Below are 27,335 nucleotides of genomic sequence, written 5' to 3'. Positions count from 1 at the left end.
TCCCCAAAGCCATCCCTCCTCCCAGCTTGGGGTCGTCTTCAAGAGTTCGCTGTCCATCTCTTCCTGTCTCAGATGGAAAAAAGCCCCAGAAGAGTACCAGACAGAGCTAGCTCAGAATTGTTAGGTGTTCAATGTAAGCATTTAGACCTCAGAAATGCATAAATGCCACAAGTCAGGGCTTGATTTATTATTGACTTGTTGATTTCTTAGACTTACGAAAGTGACGAAGAAAATGTTAATCATGTAGATCAAACGTAAAAGTATATCACGTGTACATTCTCTTCCCCACCTCTGGAAGCTGGTTGTTAAACATGTATTCTTGGACACCACCCTAGTTCAATCTCTCATTTTCTTTCCCCTGGACTATGGTAATAGTTTCATTCTTGACTTCCCTAGCTCTAGTTTTTCTCCTTTCCAATCTATCTTCTACATAACTGCTAAAATAATTTTGTCACAGCTCAGGTCTGGCTATAATTCTCCATGTTCAAAGATTTTCCATGAGCAACTAGATAGATGGCACAGTGATAGAACAATGGATTTGGAGTGAGAAAGACCTGAGTTCAAATCTGGTCTCAGGCACCAGTAGTATGACCCTGAGCAAAGTATTCACCCTCTTTACTTCAGTTTTCTCATCAGTAAAAATGGGGATAGTGGCAGCACCCACCTCCCAGGGTTATTGTGACCATCTGGATTTAGACCCCATCATTTTTTTCTCCTGAAATGGGCAGCATTTTTCATCATGAGCCCTGTGGAATTGTCTGGGATCACTGTGCTGTTCAGAATAGCTACATCATTCACAGTTACTCACTGTTTGCTGTTGTCATAAGTCTTCCAACTCTTCCAGCATCTAACTCTTCGTGGAACCATTTGGGGTTTTCTTGGGAAAGATACTGGAGTGGTTTATTATTTTTTTCTCCAGCTCATTCGACAGATGAGGAAATCGAGGCAAACAGGGTTAAGGGACTTGCCCTGGATCACCCATCATGTACCTGAGGCTAGATTTGAACTCAGATTTTTCCAACTCTAAGCCAAGTGCTCTATCCCTTGTATAACCTAACTACCCGTACTCATTGTTACAATATTGCTATTACTGTGCAATACTATTATTATTATGTATAGGTTCTCCTGGTTCTGGCTCATTTCACTCTGCATCAGGTCATATAAGTCTTCCCAGCTTGTCATCTCTTAGAGCACAATAGTAGCAGTGTCCTTTCTTTTTGTTTTTACTTGTATCGCCAAAGTTTATTGCAGTGCCTGGAATATAGTAAGTGCTCATCCAGTCCTTTCTTGTTCCACCTCAGAAAGGAGAAGGGACTTGCCTAAGGTCACACAGCTAGAAAGTAACAGATTGAGATTTGAATCTATACCCTTGGATTTCAGGGTTTCCCTTTCTTTCCAGAATCAAGGAAGTTTCCTCCCTAAGTTCTTCCTGGGTCTGGTGAAGTTAAGCAATGTCATGGTCTTACAATCAGGGAGCGCTCTCAATCTCTCTGTTTCTGTCTCTGTCTCTCTCTGTGTCTCTCTCTGTCTCTGTCTGTCTCTGTCTCTCTGCCTTTCTCTCCTTCTCCCTCTCCCTCTCTCTCTCTCTCTCTCTGTCTCTCTCTCTATGTCTCTGTCTCTCTTTGTCTCTGTCTGCCTCTCTCTATGTCTCTCTCTCTTTCCTCTGTCTCTTTGTCTCTGTCTCTGCCTCTGCCCCCCACCCCTTTGTCTCTCTCTCTATGTCTCTGTCTCTTTGTCTCTGGCCCCCCCTTTGTCTCTGTCTCTGTCTCTCTCCATCTCTGTGCCTTGACTGATAGACAGCAATGCTTCCCATCCCAGAATCCCTGCGCCCCACGGGCCAACATCTGGGCTTGGGAGGTTGTCATGAGGTCAGGAGTTTACAAGGGTCTGACTTTCCCTGGGCCTTCCCTTCTCCTCACACACACACACTTCTAGAGAGAGGGTCACCACCTACTTCCCCTCCCATTATAATAATGGCGCCCATTTGTGTAGCGCAGTGGCCGGTCAGCTAGATCAGGCTTCTCAGAAGAGTCAGGGACCAGGATAGGAACAGCCAGAGGGACTAACAGAGGCCCGACTTCAGGATTCTCCGGCTCTGGTTCCATCCTCGGCCTGCTCCGGATGGGGAGAGCCAAAGGTGGGAGGGAACGTGCTTGCCTCCCCCCAGCATCCGGCTCCTTTTTCTCAGCCCCTAACACGAGTGGGTCATCTTGGGGTGGGAGAACTGACGTTCTGAGATCTGGGAGGTGGGAATCTTCCTTTCTCTGGGCTAAAGGCAGGCCCCAGAAGGCGGCATCTCAAGTGTGGGCGTCTCCTATGATCTTGCCTCCCCTTCGATGAACGCCAAACTGTCAAGCCTGACGACCCCCCCCCAAAGGGAGTAAAGCGCTTTCCTCAGGCCAGCTCTGAGCTGTGTAAATATAAGCTTTATTTCTCCATAGTTTGCAGACAAGGAAACTGTCAAGGCAAAGATGAGCCAGCATCCAAGAGCTAGTAAGTGGCAACGCCAGGATTCGAGAATCCCTGGTTTCCTTCAAGGAATAATTCAAACATCTCCTTCTAAATAGCTTTCCTAATGCCCCACCAGTAGTTAAATGTCTTGCGTTCAAGATTATTTTGCATCTATTTTTTTTTAATCCTTACCTTCTGTTTAAGAATTGATACTAATATTGGTTCTAAGGCAAAAGAGCTGCAAGAGCTGGGCAATGGGGGTCGCCCAGCTAGGAAGTGTCTGAGGCCACACTCGAACTCAGGACCTCCTGTCTCCAGGCCTAGCTCTCTACCCACCTATGCCCCCCCACTCCTAATCCCTCAACCCCTCAGCTGTCTCCCCGGCACTGGCCACATTCTCTTCCCATGCCCAGACTGACATCTTGGTGAACCCGCTCAGCCTGCAGTGTCCTCTTCTCTTGGGTCCTCAGAGCCGTAGCCACTGAGCTGCCTGCCCCCAGGGACAAGGTGCTGGCTGAGCTGGTGATTGGGCCCCAGGCCTGTCCGTCCCCATAGATCTAAGGCTTCCGCCCCTCCGCCCCACGTCTTCCCCTCCCAGAGAGGGAAAGAGCAGCCAAGGCAGAGAAAACACACGACCAATTTATTGGGGTCAACGTCACGCCTCACCAGCTCCCAGATGCCTCGAGCTGGCAGAGTCTCTTGGGGGGCCACGTCCAGCAGCCTGCTCAGACCTGTCCAGGGAACGATGGGTCTTGTCGAATGGAGAAGGGCTCCCTGGTGCCCGGGCGGCTGCCCCACAGCGTGGCTAGGAAAGGGGGGCAGCTCAGGGCCATCTGAAGGGGCTGGCAGGAAGGCTGGCTGGCGGGGCACACGGCTTTAACGCAGAACTCGGCCCCCTTGAACTGGCCCTCTCTCTTGGCACTGCGGAAGGGCCTGGTGACGTCATAGAGGAGCCCACAGCCCGCCAGGCTGAGCAGGGCCGGGTCGCTCTTCCTGGGCCGCAGCCTTCTGCTCGCTGGAGTCAGGGCCGGCGTGGCGGGCAGGAGCTCGTAAGGAGCCGCAGCGGGCTCATTCACATGCAGCAGCAGGAAGACCCTGGCCAGGCGCTCTCCTGGCCGGCAATCCCGCCGTCTCTGTGGCCAGCAGTATTTGTGCTCCTCCTCTGATGGGACAGTAGAATGGGGAGTCAGCCATGCCCTGGCATCCTTCTCCCTATGCTTTCATGGACTCTGAGCTGGCGGGACCTTAGGTCACTTTCCAGCTGAGAACACAGGCCCCGAAGGGAGGGACTTGGCTGAGAACCTGAACCTGAACCCAGGTCCTGACTCCAAACACTAGCATGAATATTCCTTGGTGCTGGAGGGGGCCCCCTCTCCAGGGAAATTCCAAGTGCTTCCAGTCCCATTTTCCTCCTATCCTTGGGACTATCATGGCCTTCCTCCCCCCCTTTTATTAGCTCCAGCTGCTCAAACCTCCATTTGCAACCTTTTCTGTGTCCTGGACCCCTCTGGCAGGCTGAGGAAGTCTATGAACAAACTATTCCTTCTCAGAACCTATTTTTTCCATCTTCCACTTTTAAAGACTCCTACAGTGTGCCAGGCAGGCACAGCATCCAGCATTCTTTTTAACCCTAACTTTCCTTCTTAGGATCAATATTGAGTACTGGTTCCAAGGCAGAACAAAGGTCAGGGTCAGGCAATTGGGGTGAAGTGACTTGTCCAGGGTCACCCAGCTAGGAAGCGTCTGAGGCCAGATTGGAACCCAGTACCTGCTGTCTCAAGGCCTGGCGCTCTGTGCACTGGGCTACCTGGCTGCCCAGAATATTATCTTTCAACCCAAGAGACACAGGATGACAGTGAGCTGGCCAATGATATTGAACTTCAACAAAAATTCACAAAGCCCAGTTTGATGCCCGCTTGCCTCAGCACCCCTATTTTAATTGGAAACCAGGCTGTGTGGCTTCTTGGGCCTAGGACCTAGGCTCAGATTTGAGGTCTGTGGCTGTTTATGACCCTGGATGAGTCCCTTGAACTCTTGGAGCCTCACCTGCAAACTGGACTGGAGGACCTGTGAGGCTCTTCCTAGCTGAAGGCTACTCCTACTCCGGGAGGGTACACTGGGGTTGAGGCGGGGTCCTTGTCTCCAGCTACCTCCCCAAGTCCCACGCAAGGGCCCTTCCACCAGCTCCCCAGAGGCAGAGGATGAGTGGCTTGGCACACTGCCCCCCAGCCTCTTGGCCTCCCTGGGCAGTGCCAGCCCACCGGCCCCGCCTTACCTTCCCGCGCCTGGTTAAAGAGGACTGAGACGACTCCCGCTCCCAATCTGGGCAGGACTTGCTTAGCACAATGCACCATGCAGGGGCTGACCTCGGGCAGGGGGGGCTGCGCCTTTCCCTCCTCCGGGGGCAAGAAGGGACTGCTGGCCTGCCAACATGGCATCCCTTGGCTCCCAGCGGGCAGCACCAGCACCAAGAGCAGCCACAGGCAATCTCTGGCCATGGCCAAGTGCACAGGCTGCCTGGGGAGGGCCAGGGCTTGGGAGCATGGGAGGAGACGGCTCAACTGATCCTAGAAACCCGTGAGGCCATTGCTAGTGGAATGCTGGGGCCAGCAGGGGGAAGAGGTGCCTTCATCTCCAGAGCTTAAGCAGTCAGTGCCCAGCCAAGCGTCCTTCCACAAGACCTCAGTGGACCTCCAGTCACCACGCCCCAAGGCTCCTCCCCTGGCCCCAAGCCTGCCAGCTCCCAGCTAAATAAGCTAGCAAGCACTAGCCTGGCTTCCAGATTTCTGAGCAGAGCGAACCCCCTCAAACTGCAGCCTAGGCATTCCCAGGGCAAGTGGGCACTTATATAATGAGCTTGGGGGCATCTCGAGGCCCCCAAGAATGGCTAACAGCAGGGGACAGTTAAAGGAATCCTCCATCCATCTGTCCCACCCCCATGTGACCAAAAGAAATGTGAACAGACTCAAGAGAAACAAAGCTTTATTTGCAAAAAACAAGGTTTTGGAGAAATATTCATTGCCACATCCTTGTAGTGTCTTCAGTCTGATCCAGGGCCAGTTCCTTCAAGGGAAAAAAAGTTTTGGATGGACCTCTCCCAAACTGGACAGGTTAAGAAAGCCAGAAATCAGAAGGTCCCTCAGACAGTTCTCTGGAACATGTTTCCTCCTGCCTCCCAGCCAGCCCCAGTGGGTTCAACCTTTGCAGGTTCTGGGGCAGGTCAGGGAGTAAGACAGGTGATGTCTTCTTCATTGGGTACCTCTGCTCAAAAGGGCTGTTCCACCCTCTAGAGCCCCCTCCCCCCAGTGAATCATCTTATTTCTCAAGCAGATCCAGATTAACCTTCCTGTATAGAATGCCAGTCATCCGCTATGCCCTAGATCCCTGTTGGCAAACCCAAGGCATGGCCTGGTGGAGGACACCTCACTGACCCACCCGCCCCTGTGCCCAGCAGCCCATGGGAGCTCTGCTCTAGCTTCCTCTCACTTGGGGTTAAGGTGGGGCACAAGGGTTCCCAGTTCACAAGTACTGGGGTGATCCCATACTTTTAAAATCCCATCATCTTTAAACCACCTTGGAAAGCTCACCTAATTCCAGCTTCTTTGCCACACGGGCCTCACCTGTGGGAGAACAAGGTACATTAATTAAATGAACAAGGACTTATGTGTCCTTGTCCCATATGTGTCTGAAGACCAAGCCAGGTCCCAGGGGTGGCCTCCTCACCCACTCAGAACAACCTATCAGTCACAGGAATCAGCCTGGGGCGGTAATCGTCTCATCACTGGTGGGAGCAGGCCCCTGGCTTGGTGATGGGGTGGGAGCTCAGCTGTCTCAGGAGACTTACCTATAGACAGTGCAGCCCTGCTTGCTGCTACCCCAGGTCAGGAGTCGGAACCTGCAACTTTGAGAAAAAAAAAAGAGTAGTTTGTACTCTTTCTCTAAGGCCACCAGTCCTGCCCCTTGTATCCCTTTCCTGGTCAGATGTGCACGTCTCAACAGGGGGGTTCAGACGAACGAGATTCTTCAATGAATGCATCATTTCAGGACCCAAAATTACCCAGGACCCCTTCTTCCCCCAATCTAAAGGGCTAAGTACTTACTCACATAGCAATGGCTGGGTCTCACAGCTAGTCCTCCAGGCAGCTCTTAAAAGGACCTATTGAAAGAAAAGGTCAATGAGATTCCTGACAGGGCATGGGGGCCCCCCTTTCCCCTTGGTACAGTTTCTCAGATGTTCAAGCCTTTTCATTTTATGTAAATCATAGTGAGCTAGTTAGACTCATCATTGAAACCACACCCCAAAGGCCAGCACTTGGCTAATTAACAGACTAACCTTTTCTCAAGAAGCTGCCAGTCAACAGCAAGCAAACAAGCTGTGAAGCCTGAAACAGAAATGTTGGCAGTTAACAGTGCTGCCTGCCTCCTCCCAGACCCTTCTCCACAGGACCGACTACTCCTGTGTACCTCAGACAGTTCCTTCAGGAACAGGGCTTCCTCTTTTCCCCCAGCCAGCCCCAGTGGGTTCACCATTACTGGCTCTGGGGCCAGGACTGGGGTTAAGACATTTGTTTGCTTTCCTCATGGGTACCAGGGAACACTAAAGCAAATGAAGCACAAAGGAAGATTACTTACACCCTCCTCTTCTCAGCCTGGAGCTGTTCCAGTAGCCAGCATGTCCCCCTAATGGATGATATATATTAGCAGGTTAGGAAATAGCTTGAAGGCAGCTGGTCATGGCGACTGCTGCCCCCTCTGGTTGATCAGGGCTTTGGTGACTCAAAGAATGCCATAAGACTCATGTCGTCCATCAGGTAATGGGCTCATGCCCACATCATCAACTCAAACCAAGGGCTCAGAGAGGCAAGCAAAGGGCAGTGACTATGAGAGAAAACTTACTTACTAAGGAGAAGGGTGAAGATAGCACGGCTCAAGGAGATCTGGGAGAGAGGGAGGGAAATGGAGGGGTCAGAGGGATAGAGACAGATGCAGACACTGTTTAACAACAGGAGCTGCCATCAGAACTCTAACATGCTATAAGAATGTGGACCCTCATAGAGCATCAGTAAGCCAAGATTCAAATCATCTGACAGTGAGACTAAAAGATTATCCCATGGTTTCTCAGAGACCCCAAGCAGCAGCACAGCAAGGGCCGCCTCTCCTTCCAGTTTCTGAGAAGCCAGACACCCCCACTCCAAACCCATTTTCTTTCATAATTACCTGCAACACTTTCAGGTCTCATCCAAAGAAAAGGAAGCCTAGAGACAGAAATAAGACATTACATGTACTTGCTAAGTGTCCGATTTGCCCTCTAACAAAGAGGCCTGCCCACTTCTCAGAAGAAAAGATGGCATCAAAAATATTCAGCCATATGCTTGTCGTTTAACACTCATCACAATGTGGGCAACAGCAAGCCTAAAATCCTAGCCCTGATCTTCCACTGGAATAAACAGAATTAGGGATCAATCAAGGACACTTACCCAGACAGCTGGAGAATAATCCAAGCAAGCCTCCATCACCTGGTCTGGAAGGTCTCCTGGACGAACCCTAACCTACAAAACACAGTAAAAGGATGGTTTTCCTCGAGGAAGCAAACCCTTCTATCGCAGGCCTTCTCCACCCTAGGAGCATGGAGTCTGTGGCTGGGTTCAAGTCTCAGGATCAGCCCTCCCCCACCAGCAGTGCTCACTCCCTAGGCAGGCTACTCAGGACGTCATAGCTTTCTCCACTGACCCATCAGCAAGAGAGAATTCCATGTCCAAATCATCCTCGTAGCACACCCCCCCCAGGGCCTGCTGCTCTTGCCCACGTGTGGCTGACTAGCCGGCTAGCCAGCTCCCAATCACTCACCAATGCCAGGACAGGAGGGCAGCTCCGGGGCCTCCTGCGGGAGAAAACAGACGTTAGAGGTGCTGAGAAGGAAAGGAAGCGGGGCGCTGGGGGCGCAGGCTCCCCCTCAGGAGTTTCTCTTGTCCTCACAGAGTATCAGTACAGGTCTGTGATAGGTCTCATCACCGAGGGACCCCAGCACTTGTCTCCCGTCCCTCGAGTAGAAGCGCTGGGCGGGCAGAGGGTTGGGTGCCAGGAAAGCAAATCCAGGACCGCTCCCTATTCGGGTAGAAGCTTCCAGGAACAAATGGAGCCAGCGCGCCTCTGCCCGACTGACGCTTCCGCTCGCGCCGACCGCTTCCCTCCCCCAACGGCGGCTAGGCAACGCGCATGTGCCCCAGGAGCCCGGACCGAGGGGCTGCCGCGGCGCCAGGAAGGCCCGAGCAGGGCCGCTAGCATAGGCGACGAAGTTGGGAAGAAATGGAAAGCCCTAGTGGAATCCCAGGAGAAACCAAATTAAAGACCTGTCCCGGTCCTCCCTCTTCGCCCGCCCAACCCAATACGAACAGAAGCTTACTCACCGCCGCCGACAAAAGAGGACGAACGAGTCGCGGCGAGGAGCTTAAATACAGGCTCGCAAGGGCTCATGGGATGGTGGCGGGGATAGAGGGGCGCATGCGCACCGGTCTCTTTCGGCGGGGCCGCTCGGGCGCCGGGATAGAAAGGACGAACGAAGAAATGAGCGAGCAAGGCTCGCGCCGTATACACCTGCGCAGTCGGGGCCGAGGTGGGGAGGGGAGCGCGCGGCCCGTCCGTTACCTGCGCGGTGCATGCGCACGCGCGCATCACCCGCCGGCCGGCCCGCGTGCCCGCCTGACATGCGCAGAAGGTCGCCGTGGGGCCTGGCGGGCACGTAGGAGTGAGATTTCCTAACTTAAGCTACCTCTATGGATCGCCGGCCCCGCTCCCCGCAGCTCAAGCTCAGCTTCCCCCGGCCCCGGGCTATGGCTGCGGCCGCGGCCGTGCGCTTCCTGGGTCTCCGGGACCGGGACAGCAACGGCAGTGGCTCAGGTACTTGGGCTGCTGCGGGGGGCGAGAGGCAGCCACGGATGGTTCCCGAGTAAGGTCCTCGGAGGACTCTGGGTGTGCCCGCCCTGTAGGCAGCCTCCCAGCCTTTGCTCAGGCTGTGCCTCCCATCGCGAATGCGCCTCCTCCTCGCCTTTGCCTCTCGGAAGTCATTGCAGTTCAACCTCACAAGCATTCCCTACTATTGCCAGGCTAAGGGCTGGGAAACTGACACTGTGCCTGCCCCCAGGGAGCTTACAGGCCAGGCGGACAGCATGTACACAGAACAGACTCCAAGCGCTTTTGGAGGTGGGGGGAGCCTGGAGAAGCACCTGCCCTCAGGGAGTGGAGTCTAGGCAGAAAGCGGGTCCTTGGGGTACATTGAGTCCTTTGCGGGGCAGCCTGGAGAGGCACCAGCCTGCCCCGGGTCGGGGAGAAGGCGTGCACACTCGAGGAAATGCCAGAGGGGCGGGGCTAGGGAGAGGAGGGCTCCGTAGGAGACGCCCCGAATTCTCTGGGACGGGAGGGGTGGTGAGGAGGGGGAGGGGAGCCGAGCCCTCCCCTACCATTTCGTAGGGGAGGAGGTCGAGGTCCTCAGACTGGCGCCTCCACCACGCTGCCTCCCCTGTCCTAGAAGGAAACTAGTCGGGGGTGCTGACCGCTGGCAGTTTCTTCCCCGGACCTCAGGCCATTAGCAGCCCGAAGCCTTTGGACCTGTCGCCCCCCCAGAGGTGGCCCAAGCGATCCCCCGGCGGCCAGTCTTTACACGAAGATTGCCCCTCCCCCCCGTCTTTGGGCTGCCTCCAGGGCCACATCTCCGCCTCCCCAAGAAGCCTTCCTCCCGCCCTCTTTAGTTCCACACTGTGGGGCCGAATTCCACCTAAGGGCCGCTCTAGCAAATCACATGACAGCCCTCTTCCATCCTCCTCGGGCGGGATTTTTCTGCCGCTAGGTGGCGCTGCCGTGGGGGAGCGCCCCAGGCCTGGAGGCAGAAGACTTCCTCCTTCCTGAGTGCCAATCTAGCCTCTGAGGCTTCCCAGCTGTGTCTGCTTGCCTCCGTTTCCTCACGTGTAAAATGAGCTGGAGAGGAAACGGACAAAGCGCTCCAAATGGGGGCAGGAAGAGGCGGGCCTGAGCTGGACCAAGGCCCGATGGCTCTTCTCCCTGGTTTGTTGTTAGCCCGGCCTCAGGCCCCAAGCCCTGAAAGGCTGCCAACTGGGGTGGTGACTTGTCCAGGCACGCAGCTAGCGAGTCTCGGAGGCCAGATCGGAAACCCCAGGAAGCCCCGTGCCCTGACCACTGGACGACCCAGCTGCCTACCTGGCATAACTAATGGCCGAAAACTTAGCCCTTTTCCCTAGAATGGATGCTAAGGATTGGCTCCAGGGCAGAAGAGCAATGAGGGCTGGACAGGGGCTGTTAAGAGACTTGCCCAGGGTGCTGTGGCTGGGAAGCATCTGAAGCCACATTTGAACCCCAAACCTCCCATCTCTGGGCCTGGCTCTCCATCCTCTGAGCCACCCAGCTGCCCCCTTCTTTTTTACTTTTTAGTCCTTACCAGGGGCAACGAGGTGGTTCAGTAGATTAAGAGCCAGGTCTGGAGAAGAGAGGTCTGAGGTTCAAATGTGGGTGACCCTGGGCAAGTCACTTAACCCCCATTTGCCTGACTGCTCTTCCGCCTTAGAACTAATAAATAGTATTGATTCCAAGACTCAAGGTAAATTAAAAAAACAACCCAGGGGGCAGCTGGGTAGCTCAGTGGATTGAGAGCCAGGCCTAGAGACGGGAGGTCCTAGGTTCAAATCTGGCCTCAGCCACTCAGCTGTGTGACCCTGGGCAAGTCACTTGACCCCCATTGCCTAGCCCTTACCACTCTTCTGCCTTGGAGCCAATACACAGTATTGACTCCAAGACGGAAGGTAAGGGTTTTTAAAAAAAACAAAACAACCCAAACCTTTACCTTGTGTTTTGGCCGCTGGGCTATCCCCCACTCACAAAATCTTGTTTTCCCCTTTGCCACATTTCTCATCTCTTCTCCTATCCAGTAGTTGCTGCCCAAGCTCAGGCCATGGTCACCCCTTTCCCAGACTGTTTTAATAGCCTTTCTTTGCGCCCCCTTCCCTTGTTTCTCCCCCCTCCAATCCATCCTTTGCTTGCAATAGAGTTTCCTAAAGCTCAGGTCACCTCCTCCACTCAGTAACCTCCAGTAGCTCCCACTTGCCGCCAAGATCAAATAGAAAACCTTCTTTTGGACATTTAAAGCCCTTCATAGGATTCACCATGTCCTGCCTCTCAGTTCTTACCCCCCCCTCCTCCGGGATATGGCACATTTCCAGACTCCACATCCAGATTTGCATGGGCCCTCCCCTCCCCCTCCTCCTTTCCCAGCTTCCTCCACTCTTCAAAGGCATTTCCGGGCCCCTCCTGGACCAGCCCCACATTCCTTCCCCTTGGTAGGGTCCTTCTATTTCTTCTCCAATGCACAGTTATTTGCATGTGGGCTTCCCCTTTGGAATGAAAATAGGGAGTAGCCCCGGTTTGGGCTTTTTCTTTTTTTTGTCTCCGGCTCTGGGCCCAGAAAGTACTGGAACACTTAGAGAAGGAGCTGAGGGGCCCAGAGCAGAACGTTCCGTCCCCTGCTGGGAGCCCTCCTAGTAAGGGATTGCCCCAGGGATGGGCTGGTAAATGTTTAACTTTGGGGGAGAGCCTGCCCTGGGCCCCTGGCCATTGTTATCGGCCTCCTTTGAATTTTTACCAGCTCTTTCTTCAGCCTAGATAATGCCCAAAACCTAAGCCAAGCCGGATGGGTCCTTTGGTGATTTCTAGGAAGAGAAATGATGGCCCCGACAGTTTAACACCCAGCTCCTCTGCCCCACTGGGCTGGTTCCCTTATGGAAGAGGGCTGCGGGCTGACCTCTGAGGGTCAGATCTGGTGGAGGGCTTGTGGCTGAGCTGGCCACTGAGCCAAGAAGGGCCTGAAGCTTGGGGCTAAGTGACTTTCCTGAGGTTATGGGGAGAGAGGGCTAGGGAAAGAGGCAAGATTGGAACCCGCTCCTGCCCAGCCCTCCTTGGGACATTTTGGGACTTTGGCAGTCTCTTGTTAAAACTTCCCATTTGGTATGTGATTTCCCTGGCCTCCATCCCAGGCCAGCCATGCTTCATTCCTCTCCAACCTCTCTTCCTTCCTTCCTTCCTTCCTTCCTTCCTTCCTTCCTTCCTTCCTTCCTTCCTTCCTTCCTTCCTTCCTTCCTTCCTTCCTTCCTTCCTTCCTTCCTTCCTTCCTTCCTTCTCTCCCTTCTAAACATGTGACGAGGTCAAACCTGGGACTTTCACCTTTAAGCTAAGTAAACTGGGAGGTCATTAAATCTTTCCAGGCTACAAGTTTGGGGGCTTCTAGATTCCACATTGACAGGTGGTAAGAGAACATCAGGCCTGGAGTCAGGAAAACCCAAGTCTGGCCTCAGATCATTTTATATTCTAAAGGCAGAAGCACAGGGAGGGATAGGCAGTTGGGGTTAAATGACTGGTCCAGGGTCACCCAGCTAGGAAGTATCTGAGGCCACATTTGAACCCAGGACCTCTCTAAGCCTGGCTTTCCATCCACTGAGCCACCCAGCTGCTCCAGAGAGCTGTTTCTGATCCTGCCGGATTGCCCCTGGCTTGGCTGCCATGCTGCAGCTGTTGGCTTTTCCCTTTCGATGTAAGCTTCTGGAGGGCAGGTTTGGCTTCCTATTAGTCTGTATTTGTATCCCCAGCATTCAGCCCAGTGCTTGGCCCTCTGTAAGCCCTTCATTAATACTTGCTGCCTGCCTACCTGACTCAAGATGTAGTCATGTTCTCAGACCCAGCAGAGGTAAACATGCCCCCTTCTGGAGGGCAAGAATTGCTCCCCTGGCACAGATGCTGTCATTATCCCCATTTTACAGATGAGAAAACAAATTCAGAGAGAGTAAAGGGATTTGCTCAGCATCAAAGAGTTGAGACAGGGTCTAAGTTTAGATCTCCCTGAAGTCATCTAATGCTTAGCTCACTAGGCAGCACTGCCTCCTATCCTCCCCCCCCCCCCCCTTTCCTGAGCCCTCAGTCTTCTCCCCTAGCTTTAATTGTCACCTTTGTGCAGAGGATTCCCAGAGCTGTCTGTTCAGCCCCAGGGCTTTCCTGAGTTCCAGGCAGTCCTCCCCAAACTGCTTAGGCAGCAGTGAAGAGAATCTTAGGCCTGGAATCAGGAAGACTTGAGTCTGGCCTCAAGTAATTATTAGTTGTGTGACCCTGGGCAAGTCACTTAACTTCTGACTGCCTCTGTTTCCTTAGCTGTAAAATAAGTTAATAATAGCACCTACCTGGTTGAGAGGGTCAAATTCAGTAGTATTTGTAAAGCACTTGGCAAAGTACCTGGAATGCAGAGGGTGCTTAATTAATTAGCCCTTCCCTCTCTCCATTCCTCCTTCCTTTCTTTGCTCCCTCCCTCCTCTTCCTTCCTCCTTTTCTTTCTCTCTTCCTCCCTCCTTCTCTTCCTTCCTCCCTCCTTCTATTCTTCCCTCTCTTCCTTATATGTACTGAAAGTATCTCCCATTGAGGAGAACCAGATGGAATTCTTTGTTCACAAACCCACCCTTCTTCCTAACCCCCTGCCAAGGGCACCACCATCTGGCCATCCTCTCTTCTGCCTCTCTCTCTCCCTGCTCCCTTATACCAAACCCTATTGATGCTGCCTCTGGAACAGCTGTCCCATCTGTGCCCTCATTTCCTCTTGGCTGAGCCATTGCAATCATTCCTACTTCTAGCACTGCCAAAGCAGGTGCCCACATTCTAGGCGTTCACCATGGCAGGTCCTTCTGGAAGCTCCTCGGCTTCCCTCTTGCCCCGAGGATCCATTCCAAAGTATGGTGTTGGCCACAGACCCTGCCCCAAATGGTCTCTTCCTTCACTGGCCCCAAGTGCTGGCTTTGATTTAGTTTTCACTTTATAAAGGAATCATCATCCTTCCCTATTCCAGATGGAGTCAGGGGCAGCTGTGAGCCAATTAATTTTTTAAACTGTTTTTCAGTTGAAAGGCATTTATTTTCTCTCTCATTCTCTCCACTGGAAAAAGAAAACAAAAACCAAAAGCCTAGTAACAAGTTGGCCCAAATGCCTGTCTCATGCTGGTCCCTTTGAGTCTTGTTTGGGCACCACGTTAATTAGGGTGCTGATGTCTTTCAGAGTGATTTGTCTTGACCATATTGCTGTTACTGTGATAAAGTGGTTCTGCTCACTTCACTCCGCATCACTCTGTCCAGGTCTTTCCAGGATTCTCTGAAGCCCTCCTTTTTATCCTTTCTTACGTGTGGCACACTAGTATTTCCATTTCTTCATATACCAAAATGTGTTGTCATTCAGTAATTGCTGGGCACTTCTTTAATGTCCATTCTTTTCTGCTACAAAAAGAGCTACTCTAAATATCACTTATTGTTACGCACATGGGTCATGCATGCTTATCGATAATCTCTATGTCTAGTACTATCCTTTCTCCTCTTTGATCTCGGTGCAGCAGTAGAGTGCAGGCAAAGGGAGCCTGGTTGTCCACAGCCCATCCAGCATTAGACTCAACCATGTTCTGCATCAACTTTGTCATGGATGGGTGGGAGATGAACCTTTACTTCAACCCCTTTCCCAGGGTCGTGGCTCAGCAATTATTTATTTAGTTTTTTAACATATCCTCTGTACTAAGTAAGCCAGCACAGGACACTCCATCTGTGTGAGGGTGAGTCACTCTGTGTCAGGCCGGGGATATAGAGAGACGCAAGAGATAACCTTGCCTCTCAGAAGCTCCCAGCCTAACTGGGGAGACTGTGCAAAACAGAATTTATAAAGACATCCTTAAGCAGGACCAGTCATTTCTTTAAGATCACGACTTCCTCTAGATGGACTCTAGCCAGTTTTTTAAAGCCTTCCCTTCTGTCAGAATCAATACTGTGGGGAGAGGGCTGGGGAGCCTCCTTCCCTCTGGGGAGGTGGTAGATGCTTAAGGGAGTGTGCATAGACTTCCTGCCACTGGCCGTAGGGGGCCAATGCTAGACTGGGAAGAGGAAGCCTGTTTGGATTGGTGGAACTGAACTGGGGACACCTTCCAAAGGCCTTGCTCAGCTTCTCCCTTATCTCCTCTGAGGAGGGAGAGAGTCTGGACGTTCCTTCCCATGAGGCCAAGGCCTTTGGAGCATTTTCCTTTAAAGATGACTGTGTGTCACAAATGCAAAGGGACCTGAGGTCCTTCTAAGCCCTCCCCAGGGGCCACATTTAAAAAAGGAATTAACTTGTTTAAGGGGAGGCTGCAGAAGGCATTTCCCATCTCTTCTCCAGGATTGCAGGGCAGGGAAGAGACTGGGAGGGAGATTCCTGTGTCCTCCTCCCAGAGCCACAGCCTCAAGCTTTCACTTGGTTAGCTGGCCCAGAGAGAAACTCGAGACAGGAGTATGTGGGTGAGAGACTATGTGGGGTGTGCGATGGGGGTGTGCTTGAGGATTCTCCTTTGCTCGGCCATTCAAGTAGGAAAAAGAGTACCAGAAGGCTGATGGGGGGGTTTCAGAGTTCAGGCTCCCCACTAGCAGAGAGGATAGGTTAGTATGGCCCTGGTCTCTGCTTCCTATACTTAGAGATTTTGTTTTTGAAAATGTAGTTGAATCTTTGTGTGAGTGAGTAATCCTTTTAGGACCAGGTCCTCCTAAAAAGGAACTGAAGATACTTGGGGAATGTGAGCTGGAGCCCTTTGGCCTCCCCCCCTCCCTTTTTTTAACCCTTACTTTCCATCTGTGAATTGGTTCCAGGCAGAAGAGCGGTAAGGGAATGGAGGTGAAGTGATTTGCCCAGAGTCACACACATCTAGGAAGTATCTGAGGCCAGATTTCAATCCAATGAGTCACCTAGTTGTCCCCTGGCTCTGGAGCCCTTAGATCAGCCATGTATCACTCCAGGAATGCAGTTAGACCCTTAGACAAGAAGATGGACAGAGAAGGGAAAGGTAGGAGAGGCTGAGGTGGGCCCTTCCCCCCAGCTCTTACATCTGTGACCAGGTAGTGAGCTGCTGGTTTAGGGCAGAGGATGCCGGGGCTCTTCTGGTCCTCAAGTTTGGCGACTCTCTCTCCCTCCAGAAATTACTCCATTTGCTTTGGACTTGGAAGGGATATGTCACAACTATGCTACGCCGGCTCTCATAGACATCACAACCCACATAACCATGTTAGCTCCGTATTGAAGCCAATATCAAATGTGTGTATGTGGTGGTGGGAGGGGGGAGAGTGTCCCCTTTACAAGCTCTTTACAATAAGCACCAAGTGCTTCAGGAGGGGCTGAACACCAGCCCCAGAGAGCTGAGAGCAAGTGCCAAGCCTGGAGGTGGGGGCTCAGGGGTCTCGAGCATCTCTCCGTTGGCTAGGATAGCAGGACTAAGAAGGTCCGCCATGTTGAATGAGGAAAGACGGAGCCAGAAAGTTTGACTCGACATTCAGGGATGGTGATTTTGTCCAGAAGGCCCTTATTTTTGGCAGTTTGGGAGGCCGCTGCCCAGTGGGAAGGAGGGCCTGAATCAGAGGGATGACTGATGCAGGCATGAATGCAAGAGGCCTTTTGGAGGCTGTCCTGATGATGACTGATTAGGAAAGGGTGACTGCTTTGGAGATTGTGAACGCGGCCGTTGGAATGGCGGTGATGTCCTTGAGAGAAATAAGGAAGGCAGGAGGAAGGCTAGATTTTCGGGCAAAGAATGAATTCTCATTGGGGCATGCCGAGTTGAGGTCACAACGTCCCCTTGGTAATGTCCAGCAGATTTGGAGAAACAGGACCAGAGCCCAGGAGAGAGAGGGCTGGGCCTGTAGGGCCAGTCTGTGTAGAGATGATGGTTAAATATGTGGGAAAGGTTGAGATCACAGAGTGAGTGTGTAGACAGCAGAGAAGAGGGCCCAGGACAGATCTTGGAGGCAGCCCTACCCTCAGGAACCTGGTTGGGGGGTCATTGAGTGCAATAGAAGAGACCAAAGGCCAGAGAAACCCAGGGTCACCCGGTGTCTAAGTCAGGATTAGAACCCAGGTTTGGTCCAGTGACCTACTTACCCTACTCCACCGACACGTTTGGTGAATCCAGCTATAAAAAGCAGAATGGGATTTCAGATATTAGGAGAACTAGGTGAGAGCAGTATCACCTGAGCCATAGGAAAAGTGGATGGTAATCTGTCCCAGGAGAGGGAGGACCAGGCCTAGAAGGACGAGGAGTGGGGGCATCTAATAAATGCTGGTCATCTTGGATCATTGATGTGGTCTAATAGTATTGGGGGGTGGGGCTTGGTTGGGGCAGTGCATGTCATCATCCAATTGGATTAGACTTGTTGCCTTTGATTCTAGAGTGTACAGGCTGGAAGAATGGGTAGAAGTTGTAAAGAGGCAGCAGCTGGCTGGCTCAGTGGATAGAGCCAGGCTTAGATAGGAAGGTCCTGGGTTCAAATTTGAACTCAGACACTTCCTAGCTGTATGATCCTGGGCAAGTCACTTAACCCCCATTGCCTATCCCTCACCGCTCTTCTGCCTTGGAACCAATACATAGAATCAACTCTAAGACAGAAGGTTTCAATAAAAGGTGTAAGAGGACAGTTTAGGACTAATGTCAGGAAAAAATCTTCCTGATGGAGCAGTGGCTCCCAAGTGTTTTTTGCCTCGCCTTTTTAGGGGTGAGAAATCCTGGCAACTCGCGAGTGAACGAGACTCCGGGTGCTCACTTCTTCCATCGGAGCACTCTTTTTCTGCTGAGCTCTTTTGGAGTTCAAGGTTGGACGGCTTGAGATGGGGTTTATTTTGTGACTCAGCCTGGGGGCTCCTCGTCACTGTGCTGGGCTGCCTGGGCCTGTGTTGGGTGCCGGCCCAGCTCCACTTCTTGGAGACGGTTTGCTTGTGGAGCTCAAACCCTGTTTGTGACCTTAAAGTGCTACTCTGCAAGCCTGACTTCTTGGCCCCCGGACACACGCCCGCCCTTTCCCGTTGCTCTGCGCTGGCTCCCTCTGTGAAGGAGGGATCTCCGTACCTTTCCTGTGGACTTCACGCGTCTGCCAGAACCAGTAGATGCTTGAGAGAAATGCACAGACCAGCAGCGCCTTCAGGCCCCCAAACAGGAATCTTGAACCAGGAAAACGCGGCCTTCTGGCTGCTTTTCTGAGGAGTGGGAGGCCTCCTGGGCCGACGAGTCTTTAACCTTGACCCTCTAAAATGAGGCCAATAATAGCCCTTGCCTCCCAAGCCTGTTGTGAGGATCGGGTGCTATGCTGTTCGGAGTTATTCCGTGCTGTTAGTGGGCGATAACCACAGTTAGGGGTGGACGTTCTCCACCTTGTACTGGGTTCTTTCCCGTGGTCACGGGCCCTTTCCACAGCACCTGGGTGCTATCGGGGCCCTTGGTCAATCTGGGGGAGCCTGTGAGGGCCTCCGAGGGCCACATGTCAGTGGAGGAGAGAGAAAACAAAGATGTAGTTGATTTTCCTTCACAAATTCCCAGGCTTCCTGAGCTCTCTTTGTGGATCATCTGGGATTAACAGAATGCCCTTTCTCTTCCAGGGTTCTCTGGAGGTGATCCATGGGACCCCATTGATGGGCTAATTCAGGGTCACATTTGCCCCCCCCCCCCAGGCCATGTATCCGGCCCCCACCGCACTCAGTGGTGGTCAGTGAGAGGAGCCCTGGGTGTGGTGGTGCTACTTCCGGCGACGTAATCCTTTGCGGGGCGCCTTGTTCGGAGAGTAACTGAAAGAGAACGAGGCGCCCCACAAAGGATTCTTTGGCTACACAGTGGAAGCCGTCAGCATGATGGGCGGCCATCTGGGGGAGGGGATTCCGCCCTGTGTAGACTGCTGCCCGGTACAGTGGTGGCCGTGATGGGCCTGTGCAAGGTGGGACAGGCCCACCCCAGCCAGGGCTGCAGCCTCCGCTACCAGACAGCGCTATGCAGATCTGTTCATGGTTTATAGCCCGGCCCTCCAGCGGTCTGAGGACAGGGAGCTGGCCCCGTGTGAAGAGTTTGGGGAGCCCTGGGCCAACTAATTAGGTTATTGGGGGCCCTTCCTTCCCTTCCAAGAGGACCAACGGCATCCCTCACAGGGCCACGGCTTCTTGACGTGGGAGTTAGGCTTCAGTGAGGCAGGGGCACCGTCTTCAGTGTCTCTTCCAGAGTCAGAGCGCCCGGCCGTGGCCTGGGATGCGCCGGGGGAGCCTGGCCAAGCTCTAAGCGCTCCCCAGAGCCTGCCTCAGCCACCTTTGTGGCCAGGGTGGCCCGTCTGCCTGCTGAGATGGGTTTTCCTGGGCTGTGGCGGGGCCTCCAGACGCCCCCCAGCACACTGCCACGCACGGCCTTTCTGGGGATCTTGTGGTTCTAGATTTGGTTACTCTGTCGATCCTTTGAGTTTTCCGAGCGAGGTCTGGCAGGGAGTTGAGCCCACCTACAAAGCCCCCAGTAGAGGCCAGGCTCGGCGGCCTCCTTGACCTTTCCCCCACTTTTGTCAGGGTAACGTGGCCAAGTCAGCTTTGCCTTCAGGCTCCAAGCTGGCAGCCTCTATCCAGGGTTCACTGGGGGCCTTATCAGCGCCAGGCAGTCGCTGTCACAGAGCAAGGGCTAGTCCAGGCAGGTGTGAGGTTTGGGGAGCCTGGGAGGCCCCTCCCCTCCGCCCCTCCCCACCCTTCCTTCCCTGCTTGACCTCGGCTTCTTCCTTGTAAACAACAGTGCTGGCCCGGCTCCGGCTCCCAAGGGAGGGAGAGCCGCTTGCTCAGCTGTTTCCTAAGAGCTGGGCCCTTTGGCAGTACAAAGGGTTCTCCAGGTACTCGGCTTCCCCCTCCTGCCGGGCCCCACACCCTGGGAGGGCGTCCCTGGAGCCCCCTCCCCTCCCTGCTTCCTGCCTCTGGAAAGGCTGTGGGTCAGAGGAGAGGGGGGTGGCCACGGCCGAGCCCTGGCACAGTCCAGCCCCCAAACAAGCCCCTGCACGAGCCTTCCTGTGTTCTCAGGCTCTCGGCCCAGCTGCTCTGGTCTGTAAGGGGGGTGGCGTGTTTGTTCCCATCGGGGCTCATCAGGTGCCTCGGCCTGGCACCCGCTGGGCGCTTCTGCCCCAGCCAGGCTGGCCTCCTTCAGCTCGGCCTGTGCCCCACCCACCTCAGCCCGGGCACAGCCCTGGGGGGCTCCCTTCCTGTCTGCCGCTCATCCCTGTGTGGCCTGGTAGAGCCGGTCACTTACTAGCCTTGAGCCTGGGCTTCCTAAGGCCGGACAGCCCATAGCTCTGCTTTTAGAAGGCCCCCCTTCTGCCTTGGACTGGCTCCAAGGCAGGAAAGGGCTGAAGTGACTTGTCCAGGGTCACACGGCTAGACAGGGTCCGAGGCCACACTGGCATCCGGGGTGACTGGCCCCTCCCTCCTGTCTTTTTCTGGGGGCGCCCCATGTTGGCACTGGCCTTCTTGCTCTGTGCTGCTGCCCAAAGCACCTCCCAAAGGGCCGCCTCTCTCCATGGGCCGCTCCAACCTTCACTGAGGCCCTGAGGCTTGGAGCCCCCGGAGCAGGCTGAGCCGCCTTTGGTCACCCTGCTGGTCACCCGCTTCCCCTCCGTGTCACCCAGGGGCTGCACCCAGCTGGCAACTGAGCCAGCAAGAGGAGGGTCAAATCCCACCCGGGGACCCCACGGCCCGGGTGCAGGGACCCGGAAACTCCAGCTCCCATGAAGGAAAGAATGAATGAATGAAGGAGCTAAGCCCGGATCCCCTTTCTCAGCCTCCTTCTGGGCGGTCTCCAGCCGAGTCCCCCAACCCATGCTCAGTGCCCCAGGGAGGGCCGGCTAGTCTCCAGCCCCTCATTTCCCAGGCCTGCCTTGGGGGGGGGGGGGACTGGAGGGAGAGGTAAAGCGACCAGGGCACGGTCACCGGGGCGGCGCCACGGCCCGGGAGGGGGGAGGGGTTGCTCTGGACACTGGGGGCGTGCCGGCTCCTCCCCGAGTGGGCCGGGCGAGGCGGCTGGGCGGAGCTCCTAGGCTGGGGTCTGGGCTCTGCCCCGGAAGCCGCACAGACGCGCGATCCGAGGCGCCGGAGTTGCAGTTCTAGGTAAGTGTTTGCTCTCCGGCCGCGGGGCCGGGCCGGGCTCCGGGCGCCCGGCGCCCCGCTCAGCCGGCCTCTTCCCTCCTCCTTGCCCGCAGGGGAGACCGAAGCCTTAGCCGCGCACGCCACCATGAGCCAGGAGGCGGAGGTGGACATGAAGGAGGTGGAGCTCAACGAGCTCGAGCCCGAGAAGCAGCCCATGAACGCGGCCGCCCCGCCGTCGGCCGCCTCGGGGGGAGAGAAGAACGGCGTGGTCAAGGTCAAGGTGCCGGACGACGAGGCCGACGCCGCGGCCGCCGCGGCCGCCGCCGCCAAGTTCACGGGGCTGTCCAAGGAGGAGCTGCTCAAGGTGGCCGGCAGCCCCGCGTGGGTGCGCACGCGCTGGGCCCTGCTCCTGCTCTTCTGGCTTGGCTGGCTGGGCATGCTGGCGGGCGCCGTGGTCATCATCGTGCAGGCGCCGCGCTGCCGCGAGCTGCCCACTCAGCGCTGGTGGCACCAGGGGCCCGTGTACCGCCTCGGGGCCCTCAAGGCCTTCCAGGGCCAGCCCAGCAACGGCACGGCGGGCCTTGCGGGTGAGTGGGGGCTCCGCGGCCCGGGGATTAAGGCCGAGGGCACGAGGAGGCCTGAGCCCGCCCCCGTCCCGGGCTTGCTGACTCCACATTCCTTCCTCCCCACCCCCGCCCTTGAGTAAGCCTCCTTACTCCTTACATCAGCCCCTCGGGAGCGGCCCCGCCCCCACCCCTCCTGAGCGGAAGCTGGGGGAGGGGGAGGGGAGCGAGCCGAGCCGGCCCTCTGTCTGCCTCTCCGCAGGGGTCAAGGCCCGGCTCGACTACCTGAGCACCCTCAAGGTGAAGGCTCTGGTGTTGGGGCCCATCCACAAGAACGTGCAAGATGACCTTGGCGGGACCGACCTGCAGCAGATCGACCCCGCCTTGGGCACCCTCCAAGACTTCACCAACCTCTTGCTGGAGGCCAAGAAAAAGAGTGGGTGACCCGGGAGGAGGGGCGGGCGGGGGCGGGCCGGGCTGGCCTCTGGGTGCCCGCCCCTCACTGCCCCCCTCATTTCCCCAGATATCCACATCGTGCTCGATCTCACCCCCAACTACCGAGGTCGGAGCAGCTGGTTCCTGCCCCATCAGAGTGAAGAAGTCAACGAGAGGATGAAGGTGAGGCCTCTTCCCAGAGAGCTGAGGAAGGGGGAGGGGCTGACTTGGCTCCTGGGCCCCAGGGGTTTCTGGGTATTCTTTCTGGCCCTCCCCATCAGTCACGGGTTAACTCCCACCCAAGCCTCAAGTGTGGAGGGAGTAGAAAAATGGGCCACGGGAGGCTTTAGATTTGACTGGGCTGGTTGAAGAGAGGGGGGGATGGCCAAGGAGCCCAAAGCTCTGCAGAGAAGGAATGCCAGGCTGCTGTATGGCGGCCACACAGGCCTGGGCCTGCCCACCGGAGTATTCTGGTGGGCCCTGTAAGCTGGCCTCCCTGCCATCTGTCACCCCCCCCCCCCCCAGCCTGGGAGGGATTTCACCAAGCCTTTCTGCCTCCCGGCCCTGCCTCAGGTACTGTGTGACCCTGGGCAAGTCACTTAACCCCAGTTGCCTAGAATCAAAGCTTGGTTGAAGCTTCGTATCAATTCTAACAGAAGAGAAGGGCTTGGAACAAAAGAGGAGCCGAGAATGCTTTCCCAGAAATGCTCTAAAATCGGGGCCCTGCGGAGGGGGTACTAGGACGGGAAAGTGAGATAGAATCAGGACCAATTAGGTGAGGTAGAAACCGGCTCACGTGGCTGGGGTCCAGGGAACGTCGTCTCCCTCCTTCGGGGCCCTGGGAGATCTCCAGGAGAGCTCTGCTGGCCTCCTGCTCCTCAGGAGCCTGACATTTGACTCAGTTTCCTCACCCTCCCGCAGGAAGCCCTGAGCTTTTGGCTGAACAATGGGGTGGATGGGATCCAGGTCCTCGATGTCCAGAACCTGACGGTAAGTCCTGTCCTCTGCCGGGTGGCCGAGGGAGGGGCGCCCTTCGGGCCCTGCCTGACTGGCCTCTCCCGCTCTCCCCCCAGGACGCCTCCTCAGCCCTGTCTCAGTGGAGTAATCTCACTCATAGCATCAGTGAGGATAAGTGAGTACCAGGAAGACTTGGGGGGCCATCTGGGGAGGGAAGCCTCGGCTTGAGAGCAGAAGCTGCTCCTTTCCCCCTCCTTGATTGAGTCTGTTTTTAAGCCTTTTCTCAAGGGCTCGGGCTAGGCACCTGGGCTTACGGGACTTGCTGGGAAGGCCGGGCCAGCTTTCAGCCCAGGCCCTCCTGACTCAGGCCTGGCCCTGGATCCGCCGTGCCACCTGCCTGCTCCAGTTTGATTTCAGCTTCTTACAAAACCAACAAGCCCTGCCCTTCCATCTTCCAGTCAGGGCTGGGCATTGGGGGCTCAGTGACTTACCCAGGGTCACACAGCTTGCAAGGGTCCAAGCTGGGGCCTCCCCTCTCGGTCCCCTGAGCCGCCTCGCTGCCTTCCTTGGTTTCCCATCTCTCCTCTGCTTGCATCCCCTGCAGCGTCCTGATTGTGGGAACAGAAGCCTCTGAGCTTTCCCAGCTTATGAGCCTGCTGAATGATACTGACCTGCTGAGCAGCTCGTATCTGGAAGACTTTGGGAGAAGGAGCTCTTCGGGAAGAGAGCTCAAGGACTTGGTCACTAGCTACCTGGATGCCACTGGGGGCCACTGGTGCACCTGGACTGTGAGTCTTGGCCTTCAGGGGCCGGGGGGGGGGGGGGGGGGGAAGCGGAAGCGGAAGCTCCCCGGGGCCACGTCCTGCCTCAGTTTCCTCATCTGTAAAAGGAAGTGGTTGCACCCTAAGCCTCCAAGGTAGCTCTGAGCTCTTTGCCTTGGCCATCAAGCTGGCCTGGCAGCTTGGAGGAAGGAAGCAAGTTGCCTATCACCAACTGTGTCAGGGACTGTGCTAAGAGCTTATTTGGTCCTCCCCAACAACCCTGGGAAGGAGCTTCCTTCTTGTGATTCCCATTTTACAGATGAAGAAATTGAAGCAGACAGAGATGCCAGGATGTTCCTGGTCACACAGCTAGTGAAAGAGGCTGAGATCAGATTTGAATTTGGTCCAGTTTCCTACGCTCTGGCCTGTGGTGCCCCCCAGCGGCTGGGCCTCTGGGAGAGCCATTCACCCCCGGCTGAGCGAGGAAATCTTGTTCTTGTTGCCATAGTACTCTCAGGTGGGCCACTTGGCCTCCCTCGTGCCTGCCCATCTTCTCCGGCTCTACCACCTGCTGTTTTTCACACTTCCTGGGACACCTATCTTTAGTTATGGGGATGAAATTGGCTTGCAGGCGGCCCTTCCTGGACAGGTGAGAACCAAAGTTCTGGTGCAGGGAGGCTGGAAAGATGTGGGATGTAGAAGGGCCTGCCCTGAGCCCGGGGGCTCCTGGGGGAGGGGGGGCGGGGAGAGAAGGGCCTGCCCTCAGCCCAGGGGCTCCTAGGGGAAGGAGAAGGGCCTGCCCTCAGCCCAGGGGCTCCTAGGGGAAGGAGAAGGGCCTGCCCTCAGCCCTGGGGCTCTCAGGGGGAGGAGAAGGGCCTGCCCTCAGCCCAGGGGCTGCGGGAGGGGGCTGGAGCTCACTGCTCCTCTGGCCTGGCCTTTGTCCACATTTTATCCCCTGTGTGCTTCCAGCCCGCCGAAGCTCCCATCATGCTTTGGGATGAGAAAACCCTGGGGCCTTCTGAGTCTGTGAATCTCAACATGACTGTCCAGGTGAGCAGGGATCAGAGCCAGGGGTGCTGGGCGGAGAGGGGGTGTGGAAGAGTGTGTCGCCCCAGCTCTGCCCTCTGCTCTCCCTTCAGGGCCAGAACGAGAACCCTGGCTCCCTACTCTCCGAGTTCCGGAAGCTGAGTGACAGCCGCGGGAAGGAGCGCTCCTTGCTGCACGGAGACTTCCTGGTCCTGCCCACCACGGACGACCTCTTCGCCTATGTGCGCCGCTGGGACCAGAACGAGCGCTTCCTCGTCGTCCTCAACCTGGGCTCCTCGAGCCGCCAGACTGAGCTGAAGGTGCCCCCGGGGGCCCCCGGCCAGAAGCTGGAGCTGCCGGAGAAGGCGGCGCTGATGCTCAGCACCCAGAGGAGCCACCCCGAGGGAAGCCTGCTGCCCCTGCGCCAGCTGACTGTGGCCCCTGGGGAGGGGCTGTTGCTCAAGTTCCCCTACGTGGCGTGACCTGGGCTCTTTGTTGTGCTTGGGGGGGTGGTTTTGTTTTTTTACTGTTTGATGCCCTGGGATGACCTCATGCTATTAAAACAATAGTGATGCACCTTCTGTCCGGGTCCCTTTTCTTCTGCCCGCGCCTCCTTGGGGGTTTCTGGAATGTTTGGCACCCTGGGGTGTGCCCATCCCCCCACTGGGCTCCCACTCATCTCGCTTCCAATTACAGTCACAGCCAGGAGGCAGCCAGAGTTGAGGTGCAAATCCTGCTCCAGACAGAGCCAGTAGGGCCCAGGGCGAGTTGGTCGACTTCTGAGCCTCACTTTCCCTATCTGTAAAATGAGGATGAGAAGAATGGCTCCTGCCTCCTAGGGTCCTCAAAGCATCCAAGGAGAGATACATGAGGCTCTGCCTCGGGGCGCTGGGGAGCTCCTCAGTTGTCTTTGGAGACCTCAGAAGGGTCCTCCTGTGGGTCACGGGGTAGCCGAGGGGACAAGGGGTCAGCCCCAAACCTCACCCGGGCCTGGAATTCATCCCAGGAGTCCTTGGGCATCGCAGAAGCACACGGGGCATCTCGGGCTCCGAGTGATGCCCCAAGTGTCTGCCATCAGCAGGTCTCCAGGCGGCGGGATCTGGGTTCAAACCTCGCTGGCCTCAGGTTCCTCTTGCTTTGGATAATGAAGGGGTCCCAGGATGCCCCCCTTTCCTCACCAAGTGCCTTGTGCTGCTCGCCTCCTCTTATGGCCTCCTTTTATAGTTTTCATCTTTTTCTTGGACTTGCTACCCAAATGAACTTCGTCTGTCTCTGGGTCTCGGTTTCCTCAAAAGTACAAAACGGAGCGGTTGGACCAACTGGCCAAAGTCCGGGGGAGCGGCCACGTCCTCCCTCCGATGCCCCCGGTGCTCCCTGCTCTGCTCAGGCCTCCTTTCCCCTCCCACAGGAGCTCCCACTTCTCTGCTCTGCTCGGGGGTCTCCCTGGCCTTTCCTCCAGCCTCTCCAGGGGCCTGCTGGGCATTCCCACACCAAGCCCTCCTTTTCCCCACAGCCTCCCTCTGCTTGACTTCTCCAATGGCTTTGTGCGGGATCAGGTGGGAGGCTTTTATGAAGACCCTCCATGTGGGAAGGAAGGGGATGGGCCCCTGGACTGGGGGGGGGGGGCGCAGCAGGTCCTGAGTTCAAAGCTTGCCCCCCTCCCCCATTTTCTAGCAACATACAGTCCCGAGTCACTTAATTTCTGCCTCAGTTTCCTCAACTGTAGGGATATAGGGATAATGTTAACCCTTCACTCCAAGAGTTTGAGGATAAAATAACAAAAAGGCTGTGAAGCACTTTGTGAACCTTAAAACATTCTACAAAGGCAGAGACGGCCTGACAGCTCTGGAAGGACCTGGGTCCGAGGGGAAGAAGCCTCGTCTTCTGCTTGAGTGTCTGCCATGGCACCGGGCCTTCCCCTGCAGTTCTGTTCTCTTTGTGGCCTTATTTGGGGCTTTCTCTTCCGTCTTAGAATCACCCAAGGCAGAAGAATGGCAAGAGCTGGGCCATTGGAGGTGAAATGGCCTGCCCAGTCACACAGCGAGGAAGTGTCCGAGGTTAAATTCGAACCCAGGACCTCCCGTCTCTAGGCTCGGCTCTATCCACTGAGCCAGCCAGCTGTCTTCACCCCACTCCTAGCCCCATTTGTTTTCTCGGCAGAGATCCCGGAGCAATTGGCCAT

The 27,335-nt window shown here is 55.6% G+C and overlaps 2 protein-coding genes and 6 non-coding genes across 17 annotated transcripts; 1 reads left to right on the top strand and 7 right to left on the bottom strand.

The window, feature by feature from the left end:
* Positions 1-2,431: 2,431 nt before the first annotated feature.
* On the bottom strand, positions 2,432-9,029 carry LOC103092574 (uncharacterized). 8 transcript variants are annotated; one of them, XR_001623183.2, is made up of 11 exons: positions 8,299-8,896; positions 7,929-8,000; positions 7,669-7,706; positions 7,348-7,388; positions 7,084-7,131; positions 6,785-6,833; positions 6,552-6,607; positions 6,296-6,352; positions 6,039-6,071; positions 4,727-5,514; positions 2,432-3,613 (listed from the first exon to the last, which is right to left on the bottom strand). XR_001623183.2 is itself a non-coding variant. In XM_016423588.2 (7 exons), the coding sequence occupies exons 6-7, from the start codon at positions 4,947-4,949 to the stop codon at positions 3,177-3,179; spliced, it is 660 nt and encodes a 219-aa protein (XP_016279074.2). In that variant the 5' UTR covers positions 4,950-5,514; positions 6,039-6,071; positions 6,296-6,346; positions 7,669-7,706; positions 7,929-8,000; positions 8,299-9,029; the 3' UTR covers positions 2,438-3,176. The 8 variants fall into 8 exon arrangements, 2 of the variants coding, with proteins under 2 accessions (XP_016279074.2, XP_056657562.1); XR_008912699.1 differs by having other exon boundaries at positions 6,556-6,607; XR_001623184.2 differs by having other exon boundaries at positions 6,296-6,346; positions 6,556-6,607; positions 7,352-7,388.
* Positions 5,586-5,708, bottom strand: LOC130455271 (small nucleolar RNA SNORD22). The gene has a single exon (XR_008913190.1). It is a non-coding gene; the product is annotated as a small nucleolar RNA SNORD22 (small nucleolar RNA).
* On the bottom strand, positions 6,174-6,240 carry LOC130455269 (small nucleolar RNA SNORD31). Its single transcript, XR_008913188.1, has one exon. It is a non-coding gene; the product is annotated as a small nucleolar RNA SNORD31 (small nucleolar RNA).
* LOC130455263 (small nucleolar RNA SNORD29) lies at positions 6,674-6,742 on the bottom strand. The gene has a single exon (XR_008913182.1). It is a non-coding gene; the product is annotated as a small nucleolar RNA SNORD29 (small nucleolar RNA).
* On the bottom strand, positions 6,912-7,038 carry LOC130455270 (small nucleolar RNA SNORD22). Its single transcript, XR_008913189.1, has one exon. It is a non-coding gene; the product is annotated as a small nucleolar RNA SNORD22 (small nucleolar RNA).
* LOC130455267 (small nucleolar RNA SNORD28) lies at positions 7,462-7,539 on the bottom strand. Its single transcript, XR_008913186.1, has one exon. It is a non-coding gene; the product is annotated as a small nucleolar RNA SNORD28 (small nucleolar RNA).
* Positions 8,149-8,223, bottom strand: LOC130455268 (small nucleolar RNA SNORD26). Its single transcript, XR_008913187.1, has one exon. It is a non-coding gene; the product is annotated as a small nucleolar RNA SNORD26 (small nucleolar RNA).
* A 131-nt stretch (positions 9,030-9,160) lies between the features above and the next one.
* Positions 9,161-25,734, top strand: SLC3A2 (solute carrier family 3 member 2). Of its 3 annotated transcripts, none has more exons than XM_007497732.3 (10): positions 9,161-9,348; positions 21,525-21,998; positions 22,237-22,410; positions 22,498-22,592; positions 23,331-23,399; positions 23,483-23,541; positions 23,971-24,154; positions 24,636-24,776; positions 25,097-25,177; positions 25,267-25,734. In XM_007497732.3, exons 1-10 carry the CDS (start codon positions 9,225-9,227, stop codon positions 25,633-25,635), a joined length of 1,770 nt encoding a protein of 589 aa, XP_007497794.1. In that variant the 5' UTR covers positions 9,161-9,224; the 3' UTR covers positions 25,636-25,734. The 3 variants fall into 3 exon arrangements, with proteins under 3 accessions (XP_007497794.1, XP_056657561.1, XP_001367411.2); XM_056801583.1 differs by lacking the exon at positions 9,161-9,348 and adding an exon at positions 20,065-20,168; XM_001367374.4 differs by lacking the exon at positions 9,161-9,348 and adding an exon at positions 21,277-21,432.
* Positions 25,735-27,335: the final 1,601 nt, after the last annotated feature.

Source organism: Monodelphis domestica, chromosome 6 (genome assembly GCF_027887165.1).
Source record: "Monodelphis domestica isolate mMonDom1 chromosome 6, mMonDom1.pri, whole genome shotgun sequence".
In the NCBI taxonomy this organism is placed as follows: domain Eukaryota; kingdom Metazoa; phylum Chordata; class Mammalia; order Didelphimorphia; family Didelphidae; genus Monodelphis; species Monodelphis domestica.
The sequence above is the reverse complement of the archived record's forward strand: the minus strand, read 5'-3'. Positions and strand labels throughout refer to the sequence as shown.